Source organism: Lissotriton helveticus, chromosome 4_1 (genome assembly GCF_964261635.1).
Source record: "Lissotriton helveticus chromosome 4_1, aLisHel1.1, whole genome shotgun sequence".
Lineage (NCBI taxonomy): Eukaryota > Metazoa > Chordata > Amphibia > Caudata > Salamandridae > Lissotriton > Lissotriton helveticus.
In genome coordinates, this window is record NC_136063.1 from 147652503 (window position 1) to 147668821 (window position 16319).

Sequence of the window (16319 nt, forward strand, 5' to 3'; positions counted from 1 at the left end):
TCCCATGGGGCATAGATTACATGTGTCCTTCCACTGCTCCTTTTGTTAGTCACTACTTTTCTTATATGTGTTTAAGCCCTCTACCAGAGTGCAATCTTTGTTCTGTTGCCTGCCTCATTTGCTGCTCCTCCCCCCTCCTCTATGTTGGTTATCCCCACCCGTCCTTGCACGTACTTACTGCTTCTCATTGTCCATTGCTTGCCCCCCACTCACTGTCCATGTTGCTCCTGCTCCAGCCGTTCCTTTGTTGCCTATCCCAACCTGTCTGTGTTATTTTTCCTCATGTCCCACCTACTGGCTGTAATCTCATAGCCAGACATATTTCATGAATTATATGAATTTTCTGGCAGGAAGACGGCCAGAGGTGTTATCCGCTACCGCTGTAAGCACTATAAGATAGACCAGGGATAGAAACTCTTGACAGAAGCGTAAAGAGTTCCTTGTACAGTTGCGGCTTATTCTGCATGTGGGTAACATTTCAGTGTTCAGTCTTCTAGCCTCAAGTGCTTGATTCACACAACTCGCCAAGCATGCTTTGGCACCTCCCCAATCCTGAAGTAAATCAGCACTTGAATGATAGTGTGAAGGTCCTTATCACATCCCCTGTTGTTCCAGTTTTGCCTCTTTCTGTTCAAACATCTTCCAGTGACAGGGAGGCAAAGCCCGTGTGCATCCCATAGAACCAGTCCGCTATGTTTACACTCTTGTGTACTGCACAGGATGTGACCCTCACTGCAACTCCCTTCCCCAGGGAGGGCATTGGCAGACAGTGAGGCACGTCTAGGGAGAATTTACAATTACAGTTACAAAACCAATATACCAGGATCTGTTATGTTGCAGACATAGACTAGGAAAATTATCATAACTTTTTCCTTCCCTTTTTACCCACTGTCAGCAGAGAGTGATTAGCTGATGTGAAACGCTTAAACCTGTGCACACGTCCAATTCAGGTATCAACCAATGTAAGGTAATGTAAATGTCCACTATAAGGTAATGTCAATTTCCACAGTAGAAGAATTTATGATAGTATTCATGATTTATTCTTCAAGAGCAAACGGAAAAACCAGCCAACACGTGTTTCGTCGCTTATCGGAAATGCTCCTGCGACTTCCTCAGGGCTGATTATGAAGTAGATAATAAAGAAAATTACTCTACCGGTGATAATTCCAACCCGGCTGGGTGAGGCTTCAAAATGCTGAATCTAAGTTAAAAGTGTCAATAAACCAGTGCAGTCGAATCATGGAACTGGTGATCTGATCCTATAATCAAAAATCGAAATGCGAGTATTCGTGATAGCAATATAGTCCGCGTAAAAGGTGTATCATTTCTAGCGGGTGCGCTGTGATACATGCCGTCTGTAAGTCAATTGTCCTCGTGGCACCATAACATTTCCTGAAGCGTGTGCGCTCTCAGGTGCTCGCGGTCTCCACTGCGGCGCGTGGTCTCCAAGTGCGGAAACTCGCTGCCAACCGGAAATGATTAATTATGAAAGAGACGTCTGTAAGTCAATGGTCCTGGTGGCCCCATAAAATTTCCTGAAGCGTGTGCGTTCTCAGGTGCTCGCGGTCTCCTCTGCAGCGCGTGGTCTCCGAGTGCGGAAACTTGCTGCCAACCGGAAGTGCTGATTAGCTGATGTGGTTTGATGACCTTGACACAATCTCATAATGTTGCCTTCTTTGGAGACGGAAATTAGAGTTCCTTATAACCAGCATTTGTCCCTTATTGCTAGTGCAGTAAAGGAGTGTGTACGTGCTTCATGAAGTTGGGGCACTGTACATTTGTCAGTATCATAGAGACTAGGGGCTTCATTTAAGGCTGTGTGGCAGAGGCCATAGTCAACACATGCTGGCAGAGATTGACCCATCCCTTTTAGAGATACTCACCGTGTGGTCAGGCCAGGGAACATTTTGCTGAAAGTACATCTCCGGTGGAGCATATGCATATTTGGCCGATGGAATGCTGAGCAGTGCGCCATGTTGTTGCAGCACTCTCTGCATGCTTCTCCGAAATCAAGATTTGAAGCTAGTCTTTGTAGCTGAGAAAAAAATATAATGGCCATGATACTCAGACAATTTTCTCTGGTTGATTTTTCGTGCCTGGGATCACCATCCCCCGCACAGCTTAGTAGGGCGGGTCCCCCAATGTACTCTCAGCGGCGGCTTAGTGGCAGAAGGGATATCACCATTCAATGGTGTAGCAGTGCACCCGCTACACCCAGCATTGCCAATGGACAGATTAAATAGTTCTTAATGACCCTTCTTCACTATTATCCGTGACTCGCCAGTCACAAGACAGACTCAGAAGTAAATAACAAAAGCGACAAATGGTGGCAACAAAAACAAACATGATTGGAGAAAGAGAAAAGAAAAAAATTGTAAAGGAAAAAATAAATGAGAGGCAAATAGACTGAGTGCAGAAGAAAGAAGGAATTAATGTAAAGAAGGAAAAGGAGATTGAAAGAAGACAAGAATAGAAAGGAAGAATTGGGGCAGCAAATCCATCAGACCATCCTATGAACGGGTCAGGGTTGCATGTTTCACTCGGTCATGTAATACAATATGATTCAATGTAAGGGGCATTTTACTTTCCGGCTAAACTCTTGCTGTCGATAATTGTGGCGGTGGTTCTCCATTGGCACACAATTAGCGATTCCCAAACCTCTAAATGGAGTGCAATGAAATCCAGTTTTGAGTGTGCAGAACCTCTGTCATTTTGTGGGAAACCCACTCCACCAAACTTGAGGCTGTAGGTGACACTGGGTCTTAACCCACTTAGCCAGATCATTCATGGACTAACCTTAAATATTAAAGAACCCCAGAAGTTCCATAGATTCACCCTCCCTCATTGATCTCTGCTGGCTGCTTCTTCTGCTGTCCACAACCAGATGAATCTTCTATAAGGAACCCAGAAATGCCCCAAGGGGCATGGTAGTTAGGTTTTTCCTTGCAAATGGTTAACTAGAAGAACTTGAAATCTTTAGAAAGTGGTAAGAGCAGGCGACTTTTGTGTTGTGACTTCTCACTTGAATCGTTGTTTGTGCGGCTCTTTAAGGGTTTCTGTTTTAAGAAGGTCTACAAAAGTCAGAAAAACAACAAAAAGTTTAAAGAACCTACTTCAGTGGTGTAGAAGCTGTGGGCCAGATGTTTTTCCTGACTCTTAAAATGGGATTGAGAATGGATACCTTTTCAGTGTTGGAAAGGTGTGTGCTATAGGCCACTTTGAAAAGTTACAGAGACCTTAAAGGAGGTGGTAACCCATTCACAAGAGGGAAAGGCTCCACTGGCACTCCTTCCCTTGTGAATTGAAAAAAAAGTTTGTCGGGGAAAAGACAGTAGTCCACAAAAAAGATTTTCTGTTTTAAACTCAGCTCTGGTACCTTGTATGAAAAGCGGTTGCATTATAAGAAAGGTTTGCTTATTTAACACAGGTCACAGACATCCTAGACTGTTGACTCCAGCAGGCCAATTTCCCTGTGATGCCCTCCAATGGCAGTGAGTCATAATTTGTGACCTACTGCATTCATTTTCATGAGATAGGTCTGATTCTATCCTCTAAGTTTTGTAATTTTATGGACCAATCAATTAGTCAGATTCTTTTTGGTGGCAAAAACATACTGATCACAATTTGAGGCCAGTATTTTGCGGCTAGTTATTTGTACATCTGGCCCTATGTAATCTGCTTTTGCTGTGTTGAATCTATGTTAGGTTGTGCATAGCACTGCGTTTAGGGTCTTACACAAAGATTTTTAAAGTGTGTGATAGCATTTCAAAATCACTCGTTCGTGCCTTACCATGGGTTTCAGGCCAGAAGCAGAAAGTGTATTGAGGTTGTCATGAACCTGGAAAACTGAGCAAAGCAGCAGGACCTGCCTCCACTTCATATCAGATTCAGGCTAAGCGGGTAGGCAGGGACCTTATTCACCTGAGCAGGGTTTACTCCTCCACTGACACACGCCCATGAAGCTATGGTCACTTGGCCACTAGAGTTAGACTTTAAATTGGACTAGTCACCTGAGTGCTATGACTAGTGCTCCCATTGGTCCATTTGTTAGGGGTGTATGATTGATTCTAGAGATTCAAGTTTCCTATTTGGACCTAGGATGTATCACTTACAGTTGTGAGTGGAATCAGAACTTCGGCCCTTGATTGGTTCCAAGGTGTCGGTTTTATATTGGTTCTAAAGCGAAGACCATTGTTTCTATTGTTGCTAGGGTTTCTATTTTTTGTTTGGCTTAGACCTTGGGTTTCTATTGGCTACTAGGGCTTATATTTATATATGCTATAGGCCTAGAGTTTCAAGGCTCAGGGTTCTTGATCTTTATTGACTATCAGATCAGGGCTAGGGCTTCTATTAGTGGTAGAGCTAGGATTTCAATTTGTTACAGGCCTTAGGGCTTGAGATTTCTATTAACTCTAGGGTTAGGGATTCCATTTGTTGTAGTGGTAAAGGTTTCTATTGGTTATAGGCCTTAGGACTTGGGTACTTATAGATTGCTAGGGCTAGAATTTATAATGGTTTTAGGGCTGGGCATTCTAGGGGTTGGGTTTCAGTTGGTTTTAGAGCTAGAGTTTGTATTAGCTATAGGGCCTAGGGCTTACACTGATCCGGGTCACCTATTCACTAGGGCTCTTGCTCCTTTTCAAATTAGGGGCCTGATTCACAAACTGTACTTTTGGGTAAATGAATACGAATTAATTTAAAATATATATACAATGGGTATATAATTTACATAATATTAAATAATAACTATTTTATCATTAAATAATCAATATGTACTATTTGTACATATTTTATAACATTAACTAATATGCATTCATATTTCTAACTATTTTAAATAATTTAATTTAACATTATGGGGTGTTATTCTAAGTACCTAAACCAGTGATACTCAAAGTACGACCTGCGGGCCGCATGCAGCCCTCCTGGCCTTTACATGCGGCCCCCTGAGCAGCAGCAGCACTGGGCTGCTCTTAACTCGACTCAGCACTACCATTAAAAAAAATGTTAAATATACAGCAAGCACTTATTTAAAGGTTGATTGCAGTTAAACAAAAGGAAGTAACTAGGCCTTTAACTTTAGGAATCCCTTAATTTGTAAAGACCGAAAACGTGTAAAAATACAATAGTCTTTTCAAAATTGGCCCGTAGAACTATTTCACCTTAGTAAATCAAATTATAGCAGTGCATTCAGAAATATTTTTTTTAAGTGATGGTTTTCAGATATGAATTTAGAAACAATCATGCTTCCCACCCCCCACCCTGACAACAATGCCATTAGTGATTACAGCCAAACACTGGAGATGGTTTTATACAACATGCATCCTGAAGTCATGTATTTCTAGGTCCTTTTATATGTGATAATGAAGAAAAAGGAAGGAAAATGAGATAAACCATCGCCCAGGGTCACACAATATGGTCAAGTGGAGAAGCCAGGATTCATCCCATGTTTTCTCGTTTGACATTGTGCAATTCAGTTCAGCCTGTAGATATACATGCTTTGCTTCACCTATGCCTACTTTACTCCCCCCTTCCTCCCCCGCTGGCATCAATGTGGCCCTCTGACACACCAAAGACCAAACTCTGTGGCCCCCGGGAAAATGTTTGTGAGTACCCATGACCTAAACCCATTATGTTCTATGGGAGACCTGAATAAAGCATTCAACCTCACTAATTACAACGATGCAGACAACATGCAAATCATTCTGAAAATGTATTGCCTAGAAGACCTCGACAACTCCAAAGCTTTATTGCCTTCGTACCATAAACAAATGGATGATGAGTAATCACTTGCAACTTAACACCGCAATGCCAGAGATCATGACTGAGGGCAATGCCAAGATTACCGCTCTACTGTCGTATGGGCCAAAGAATATGAGGCCCCTTTAACAATATCCAAAGATGTGAGAAACCTTGAGGTAACCATTGATACAGACATGCCCGTGATACTGCATGTCAACAAGGTCACACAAAGCACCTTCTACACAATCAAAACACTGTGGCACATCTTCCCAGACCTGTGAACAACGAACAACAAAAGCTACAATCCATCTTCATGCTCGTAATCTCCAAACTTGAATATGCCGATAGCCTTTACCTTGGCGCATCCAGATTCATCATACACAAAATACAACTCATCCAACATGCTGCAGCAAAGCTTCTTCCCTTCCTTCACCCAAGAGAAAGCATGACTCCAGTCCTACAATACTCCACTGGCGACCTGTAGCTAGAAGGCAATGTTCAAGGCACTCTGCATTGTCCACAGAACTTCCCAAGGAAAAGGACTGCTATATCTACAAGTAAAAATTAAATCAATGCAGAGAAAACAGGACACTGCACGACAGGTTCACGTGACCAATCATCATGCCACCTTACCATAAGAAATCCGTAGGTGGTACTGCTTTTTCAGTATTAACCACCAAGCACTGGTATTGGCTGCCAGCCAAGATTCGAAGCATTCAAGGGAATATACACTTCAGAAGACAGTTGAAAACATCACTATTTCCAAGCTAATTACACCATCCAACAACCTTTTGATAGAATACAGAAATACATTTGCACCTTCAGGTACAATCCACGCTCTATAGCATACATATAAGCAACTGCCCAGTAAGCAAACTGATTTCTATATGCAGATACATTTTTAAGAGCTGCCCTATGGCTAGCAAGGGTATTATACAGAAATGTCAGTTCATTTGTAACCCTTCTCACCTGCACTAATACTAATACCACTCAGCGGTCAGCAGCCGATTGTAGTTCAGGCAAGCTGCATAATAAGTACCTTATATGGCTTAATCCTCTTACACTCACATAAAACATATGAACAGACATGGAATAACAGAAGAAATCTGTCACATACTGCTGGCCATTCAGAGGACTCAAATCTCACCCAACACTACAGGTCCCAGCTAGCTACATACTGTGACTGCTTCTTTACATCTCACAATGACAACCAGTTATGGGAGCATAGTAACATATTCCATCCCAGCAGATTTACCCACTGTTTCACTGTTTCTCTTTCCATTTGCCTTCGATTGGACAACCCAGTGTGGTAACTAGCTCGATAGACTATCATGACATGAAATACCATAATAGGGCCTGTACAGTAGCTGAAAGTTGCTGAAAGTTGCCAGCTCCCTGAAACTCATAAACTGCATGCCAATCTCTCACACCTCTTCATCCACCACACTGCTAAGTTCCTTGTCCCATAACGTGATAATTGCACCTTGATGGTCATCACACATGACAATGAAACACTTGCCACACAGGCACAACAAGAAAGACACACACTCTATGTGATATAGCATGCCTCCCATGTAGGCAAAAGCTTCAGGACCTTACATAGGTGCAGTAAGTGCCTTAACAAGATAAAAAATGTGGCAATTCAATACATTATAATAAGAATAGAGGTAAACAATGTTCTTTTGATTTGGTCTCAGGGTTCACCACATTTCTTAAAATGTAAATGGGAGACCCCTTCAAAAGCAGCTGTGAATAACTTACGCGTGAGGCACTGGACCCCCTTGTAGTCCGAGGGGCACTGGCAGGTTTCCGGAGCGACGCATCGACCTCCATTTGCACACGGCAACTCACACACGGCTGGGGGGATATAGAAAGTCGTGTTAATCACTGGCATTTCGTCCCCACCCTCAGACCTACATCCACCCTCACACTCCTGGATAGAAGGTGCAGGCTTCGTACAGTGGCAGGGCTATGTAAGGTAGCAGATGGCTGCATTACCAGAGTCCCTCCAGGAGATACAGGTTGGACTTTCATTTGGTGTCATGAAAATGTCCAGCTTTATATAGTTAGGGAAAGTACCTCTCTCCAAGTCACTGCGGATGGTGTCTTTAGTCCTGAACTTTGCACTTGGAAATCATTGTTTTTAGGTGTGTTTGTCTATTTAGGTCAATGTACACAACATAAGACTATGACAACAAAAATGCATTAGACCATCAAACGAAAGTCCTGAACTGGAAACAACATCGATAATGAACTTGAGAGAGGTGGGCAATATAGCGCTTAATAGCGTTTTAGTCTGTTTTACAGCAGACCTAATATGGATCAGAAAGGGGTTTTCTGTCCTCCTTGGCTGACTTAATTAAAGAACACTAAAGGAGTGGTCCATTGCAGAGCTAACAAAAACAGTTCTCTTTGGCATTCTTGCACCAGTAAGAACTCCAGAACTTTGCATTGTTTGATGATGTCAAACAAATAATTCTCAAAGCACAAGCAGACATCACCATCATGCAAATGAAATGATGTCAGCTGGAGTTTTGTGATGCATTATGACATAATTCATGGGATGGCCATTCTGACAGCGGAGGTCATCTGGTGAATGATGTCATAATAGGCCTCAAAGTCCAAGCCCATTAGTGTGGGGTGAAGCATACTTTGATGTTTCATACAAGACCCTCCTTCTGCTACTAATAGCATAATTAGTCCTTTTGATCTAGCAGTGCAGTGGGTTGGTAATCATTCTTCTAGAGCTGCGGGTGGTTTTACTGGACTAGTCCATGGAACTGTGCCACTTGCATTTGGCTGTGGTATGTTATCTGAATGAAAAGTCTGGCATGAAGTAAGGAATGAGGCAGGAACATCAGTTGGATTCCCTTCTGCTCATCTTCTTTACTCTGATTCTCCTTTTCTTGTTCCAGTATTTGAGATGTGGCCACCTCTCAGGGCAGGGCTTAAGTAGGGGAGTATTGCAAATGTTTTTGAAAATCACCAGGACATCGTAAGCAAATGTATACCCTAAACTGGGATAGGGAATAAAGAAATAAGGGCCATATGTATCAAGCCTTTTGCGAATCGCAAACGGCCTTTTTGCATGTTTTGGGATGTATGAAATATTCGCAAAATAAGGAATCGCAAAGTTGTGCGATTCCTTATTTTGCCATAGCATTTATGGAATCGCAATTTTGCGATTCCTTAAATGCTATGTATGTAGCATTTTTGGGTAGCGAATTTTGTTTAAGAATTCGCAAATTACCACCACCTTGTAGTTGATGGTAACTTGCGAATTCTTCAAAAAATGCACATTTTGGCATTTTTGAAAGTGGCATGTGATGCACACACATGCCCATAGGGTATGTATGTGCGCCATATGCACACACATGTACATTTCAGGGGTGCAGCAGGGTGTCTTTGAGATACCCCTGCACCCTTCAAATAATTCTCAAATTGCGATTAGCAAATTGCGAATTCGCAATTTGAGAATTATTTCGCAATCATTCCTATGGGCCGCCTGGCCCATAGGAATGCATTGGAAATTATTCCTTTTTTGCGAATTCGCAAATAAGGAAGATTAAGGGATCGCTAAAAAATAGCGAATTTCTTCATACATACCATTTTGCAATCCCTAAATAGCGATTCCTTAAAAATCGCTCTTTAGGAATCACAAAAGAGTTTGTTGATACATATGGCCCTAAATACGGTATTTGTAAAGCAGGAACTAATTACCCGTAGGGGTCTCAAGCTGCTGGGGGCCGTTGAGGAGATTAATTGAGCCACTGCCCAGAGTCACAATGATGCTGAGCTGAGCTGTCGCCGCCGAACGAACCGCGAGCCCCGTGCTCTCAAGTCAGCCGCTCTGCCTGCTGCGCCACACCTCTCCGAATTGGAAGAATTAAGATTACTGGGAAGTAATCCACTGATTACATTTTGGTACAAAAGCACATTCTCATGTTCCCTTAGTCCTACAGCCTCTCATTTTCCCCTATCTTCTTTTTTAAAATTGAGAACTTTACCTGTTGAAAATTGACAATCTTTATTGCAGTATGGATCATCAGATGTACCTGGTGAGTCAGCAGAGTTATGTCTGGTGAGTCTGTCCAACGTCACATGGCGCATGCAGGAAGTGCTCCAGTCACAAAGAGCGAACAACAAGGTGATGGATGCAATCCTTGAATCAATATCAGCCACAGGCCATCGCTCGGCTTCATTCCAGTCTATTCTTTTTCTCCCACTATTCAATTCTAGCCAAAGGCCCATCTTACACAATTCAGTACCGACCGTACTCGTCAGGGACCAGTCTTGGGTTGCTTGTGTTCCAGTTCATGGTGGTCTGGGCCTGAAAGTCTGAGCTGGACTGTCCCCGTTGCAGCGGTCAAGACGGATTTGTATATGGCTGGGTTAAAACTGAGGGGTACGGTGAACTGGGATGCGGCCCGAGTAAGTACCAGTGGCTGAAATTAATTCTAGCCTTCCACCATTCACTTTTTTGTATACTCCATTCACAAAGTGGGGCAAGCAGGTTACTGGCCAGCTATAGTAAAGTCCATTTCTTACTTTGAAATTTTGGTGACATACAAATAGTTGAAGGGTGCAATATAAAAGCTAATAACATGCCACAGTTTATTATCAATGCCGACCTTGAAGTCAGTTGGTACTGAATGCTATTGTAGTGCTTAATCTTTTAATAATGGTCTGGTGACATCAAAGCTTGAAGACTCCGCTAACAGACGGAAGACTGAATGAAGAATTTTCCGCATCACAAGTAAATTAGCATTTTAGCGCTCCACCTCTGTATTAGATGCTGTCCGGACCACCCATATGAGTTTCGTTTGGGAGTAAAGGTTTGTTGACCTCAAGCTGGATATGGGAAGTTTGTGAACTGATTACCAGGTATCCCGAGTGCTCCATAGATTTGCAATGCTGGAGGGTCACTGGCATGTGCACCTCCTGGGTCTCTATGGGATAGTCTTACCTGTCTGGCAGCCAGGACCGGTCCAGCCAGTAGGGCAGAGGCAGGTGTTGGACCGCATGCATGTCCCGCCATGAGCACAAGGTGGAGCGCACATCGCTAAAGAGATAAAGAGAGACACGGTAATGTCACTGTACACTACGTTGAATCCAGCATCTCCAGAGCTTTCCAGTATTGTGCACTTGTATTCTGTGGACCTCAGGAGTCCACAGAATACAACGACACTGGCACCCACTGGGTCTTGAAAAAGTCATACATCTCTCCCATGACACCGTAGCACTATTTACAACACCTGCCTAGTGGACATGTCAAAGGGACTGTGTTCCTTCTACCCAGTGTCTAGTGTGCAGCAACACAGAGAACTGTCTTACCGGTGCAAAAGTGCCATTTCATCCATTTCTCAGTTGCCACTAACTTGCCAAGCTAAAATGCAGCTCTAAGTGGTATGCAACTGAGATGTAATTTATTTCTCCCTAGGTGGAACTAGTGTAGACAAGACTGGAAATGCTTGGATTTAGATTAGTGGCAAGCTGAGATGGCCCTGATAACTTGATCGAACAGGTGCCAAAGTAGGGAATGCCTGCCACATACATTGTACACAAGCGTGGAACTTGCTCTCCTGCTAAGAACCAGCAACTGCCTACATCTTATCACAGCTAATAACTAACAATGTCAATCACGGTGAAACAAATCCTCACAGGCAATCCATGAAGCTCCCTCCTACTGGCTCATCTGTGGACTAGATCTAGCAAACAAACCATTTCTTTGTCTGACTATCATCTTAGCCCCTTTAGCTTGGGAGGACATGCAGTGGATTCTTGGGTTTCCTGTATTGAGTTGAGTGATGAAAAATCAAGAAATTCAGCTCAGCGCCAGGAACCGCATTCTCCTAGATTACAGGGAATAGGTTTAAACTGAAAACAAGAATGTCTAAATATGAGAAAATTTTCACACAAAAGTGTAAATTAGTTGCAAAAACTCGGTATTAACCTGGTGCAAACATCATTTTCCCTGGGCAGTCTCCTACATTTATGTAGACTGCAAACTAAAGTAGGGTAATAGAATGTGCAGAAGCAAATCTATAAAAAATCTATCAATAGTTGCTGAATGAGCTGGCATGTCAATCATGATGCAATTTGCTTAAAAAGGCAGCTGCTTAAGGAGGCGGCAATCAGACACTTAACTTTTCACTCAGTGCTTGCCCAGTCGTGTTGTCCCCACTGTTTTTATGACATTTTCAAGAATAAGCACTCTTTAGGGTAAAACACTTGTTATTACCATTGGGCACAGAGATGTGTCTGTAGCATGGACAATCAAGCAGAATACTGAGGGAGAAAGAGGCAGTCATCAACCCAAAACATAAAGCTTCTGAGGGCTGGAAAGACCCCATCAAAACCATTAGGTCCTCCCCAGAGCACCACAGGCCCCACTTAATAACACAGTAGATTGAAATATTTTAAAAAACAGGGTTAGCAGAACCATACCAAGTTCCGGAAACCTTCTTCTGAACATGTTTCCTACCTGAGCAGCCGGGCCCTGGATACCCAGCGGGACAATCACACGTGTCTGGCGCCACACAGACTCCGTAGTTTTGGCAGGGAGGGTTACACACAGCTGGAAGAAACAAACCACAAAAAGTGAATCCACCTGTGGTAATTTCTGGATGATGGTAGCATTAACCCCTGTAAATCCCTACCCCCAGTGAGATTCTGCCATCATAAAAGATAACATGAATCTTCACATCTCCCAAAGAAGCCCCAATTGTCCTGGAGAAGTTCTAAATGTTCTATAGAACAGCCAACATTCCCAAAGGAAGTGGCATATGTCTTGGATAGACCTAAATGACCTTGAAAGACAATTACACGTTGGAAAAGTTCAATATTTAGTAGTGACATTTGAAATGTCCAGGGAAAGCACATAAGGTAACATCTCCTGCTGTAATGAAACATCCAAAGGAACCCTCATAGTTGTGGTGCAGTGGGTCGCTCCCGCAATCGGGCCCCTGTGTCCCTGCACCTGCTCTACTGATAAGTCCAATGTCCCTGCTGGGGAGCCTGTCTCAGGTTATACATTTGACTGTAAGACAGAAATTCCAAGAAGTCACTTGTCTGGAGGACTCTATAGACAGCCTTCTTTTTCAGAAGAGACATCTTTTTTTCTGTTAAAGTGTCTGAAACCCCGCACGTGGGCGAGATAACTCTGTTTATGAAGTCCCATGAAGATAACTTGGCAAGGAAAGTGTCCCACAGCAGCACAACGAATCCCACAAGGTATGCTAACAACAGCTTGTATTTCACATAACGCACGCTTGCACAGTGGTGTTGTTTCGTAGAACTATAAAAATCCATTGACGCTAATCCCCAAATCACTTGTACCCATGTGTAGTTGCTTTTTAACGATTTAAATGAAGAGGCAACCGAGCACACAAGTTGTGGCCCATTTGCACACCCCAATGAACTTTATGCAAAGTTAATGTCCTGTTCATTGAGTGGTGGATAAAACATTTAAATCTCTTAATTGTATTCATTCCCCTTAACAGAACCACGAATGACACACTTTCGTTTGATTGGCAAAAGTTTTAAATGCATGGATAAAATTAACTTACATTGATTTATACTTGGAACCCGGAGCTATCGTACTGGCTAATAAAATGACCTTTAATATGCCTTGGGCCCTCGTGTTTTACATGTTCTTATTGCTCTCTCCACCGCTTTCCTGCTCCATTAATTAGGGTTGGATATACTTCCAAATTGATTGTGCTTCCTATGTCTTTTTTTAGCTTTATACCCTCCAGAACTGACATGATTTTTGAGAATCCAACCCATGACATTCATGGGTGTTCTCCCCATTCTTCTGCTGTTTAATCAAAACTTTCACAAGCCAGAGTTAGTCAGTCAACCAACATCTTGGTCGGTATCCTAAGTCTGCAGCAGTGAGACCAGCAACGAGGTGGGATTGAGATAAAGTACAAATGTGGGAGGGGACACTGCTGCATTTATTAGATGGAGCTTAGGGAACTGTACCCAGAAAGTACATGCCTGTGTGTGGTAAAGGAAGTGTGAAGATGCTGCTTGTGCTTTACTGGTGTTTGTAAGTGAATTAAGGGTGGCAACACAACTATCCATGTTTTTGTGATGTGTGCTGCTGCTGCTGTGAGGGAATCCTGCGGGGAAACATGCACAACTGTTTTCCTTGCGATACTGTGTGTTTGTGGTGTGTGCAGGTGCAGCTAAAACATTAGCAGGGATTGCCGAGCCAGAAACATACCCAGGGTCGGTTCCGGCTCTAAGAGTCCATGCATGAGCCGAGCCATTAAACAATTTAACATACAAATCATGCAACAAACATTGCATTAGAGTATGACAAGGTGTCTTGGAAACTAAAGAAAGTGTATTTGAAATGAAATGAAATGAAAAGAACATTTGTATAGCGTGATAGCTACCCTCAGGCGTCCTAGCATTGCGGACAAACGCGTGTGGAGGGGCGGTGGGGACCTAGTCTGAATTGTTGAACAGCAGGGTTTTTAGCTATTTCCGGAAGGGCAGAAGATTGTGCTCTGAACGCAGGTGGGGGGGTAGAGAGTTCCAGAGTTCGGCCGAGTTGTGGGAGAACGAACGGCCCCCACATCTGGCTCTCTTGATTCTGGATACTGTGACAAGGAAGGAGGAGGCCGATCTAAGCTGTCTGTTGGGTTGGTAGGGGGTGATCAGAAAATGATTGATGGTGGCGCCGATTTTCCAGAAGGCTCGGTGGGCGATGCATAGGCCTTTGAATACAATTCTTTCTTTAAAATGCTGAAGCTTTTCATCTTACTACATCAGATTAGTTGAAAAGTATTTAATGAAAGTGATGGTTTGTAAATAGAAACTAGGGGCCCGATGTAGGTGGCAAATACCGGTCGGAAACGGCCGAATTCGACCGTTTTCGACCGGTATTTTGCATCTTGAGATGTAGGGGATCAGATTTCACAGATTCGGTAAATTTACCGATTCGGTAAATTTACCGAATCTGTAAAATACCGAATCGGTATTTTTACCGATTCGGTAACGGCCAGATGTAGGTGGGACTCTTCAGAGTCCCTAAGGCCTTACAGAATCGGTATATTACCACCCAATCCAATTGGGTGGTAAAATACCGATTCCAGGTGTGCATGCACATAAGTGCATGCACACCTAGCCATGTGACAGACAGACATGCCCTTAGGGCATGTCTGTGTGCCACATGGCACACATGCCCGTCTTTGGGGTGCTAGAGGGTGTCAAAGTGACACCCCCTGCACCCTTGCTAAAATCGGTATTTACCGATTCTGTAATTACAGAATCGGTATTGCCCATTGATTCCTATGGGCTTCAAGGCCCATAGGAATCAATGGGCAATACCGATTCGGTATTTACAGATTCGGTAAATACCGAATCTTAACGATTCGGTATTTACAGAATCTGTAATACCTACATCTCCCCCCTTCATATTTACCGACTCTTAAATGCCGAATCGGTAAAATTCGGTATTTAAGAGTCGGTAAATATGAATTACCTACATCTAGCCCTAAGAAACATTCCTGCCCTGCTCTATGGCACTGAGTGAACTAAGGGGCAGGTCACTTGTCATGTGTACCCTATATGTAGCCTAGACTCTTAATACGGTTTCAGCAACATTACAGGCTATTAAATTAAAACAATAGAAGTTTTCTAAGCCTTATTTGATCTATTCAGGGAGATGGCAGGCCTCTAGGGAAACTGGGGCAGAAACTGTATCTTCCAGTTGTGCCGGATTGAAACAGAGAACCGGGCGGTGCCGGTATACGAGAGCCTCGCGTGGAGTTTCAAAACCTTTCTGTATCTCGGTGTGAACATTCATCACAGGGACATGGGCTTACTGGATGGTGATCATGGTAGGGCTCTGACCTTGATTCACCAATCTGTTCGCTTTTGGACCCGGCTCCTCCTATTGCCTTTGGGAAGGGTGTCGGTAGCAAAGATGCTGGTTTTCCCAAGGCGCTTCTATTTATTTGCAGGTCTCCCAGTGGTACCAGCTAGATTCTTTTTCAAGACTTTATGGAGCCTAGAGTCGGAACTTATATAAGGGACAGCTCGGAAGCGGGTCTCTATTCTCATGCGGCAGCGCCCCATGACTGAGGGGGGCTTGGGGTCACAGATCTGGAATTGTATTTCACAGTTGCCCAACTCTAGTGGCCTATGCGCTGGCTTGCTGAGGTCATAAATGCAGAGGATGGACTGGTTAGGGCGGAACTAGGAGCCATGAGCATACTTGAATGGCTGCTCTTGCCGGGACGACCGGCTAGAGTGCTGGGTAGGCTTACGCATGTGGCCAAACTTGTCTGGATCCGGTATGTACAGTCCCAACAAGCCCCGACCACAGAGTGAGCGCTGGTCTCCTATGGAGCATGCTGCTATGAAAGTGCTACTAGGGGTATATGATCCTACTCCTTGGCGGAAGGCCGGGATTACCCAGCTGGGCGACCTTTACAGTGACGGTGCACGATTATTCTTTCAGGGCATGCAGGCCTTGGAGCCAGTCTTTTCCTAGCACACAATGCACTACTTACAGCGATTGGGGACACTTGGGCACTGGGGCAAACCGAGCCGCCGCTGCACTT

The 16319-nt window shown here is 43.6% G+C and overlaps 1 protein-coding gene across 1 annotated transcript in view; it reads right to left on the bottom strand.

The window, feature by feature from the left end:
* LOC144827074 (uncharacterized) overlaps positions 1-16319 on the bottom strand; it is a 182029-nt gene that overhangs the window by 62872 nt on the left and 102838 nt on the right. Inside the window, exons 14-16 of the mRNA XM_078685521.1 lie at positions 12224-12316; positions 10706-10801; positions 7501-7596 (exon numbers count right to left, since the gene is read on the bottom strand). Coding sequence (XP_078541647.1) covers positions 7501-7596; positions 10706-10801; positions 12224-12316 — 285 coding nt within the window. The remainder of the gene's footprint in view (positions 1-7500; positions 7597-10705; positions 10802-12223; positions 12317-16319) is intronic.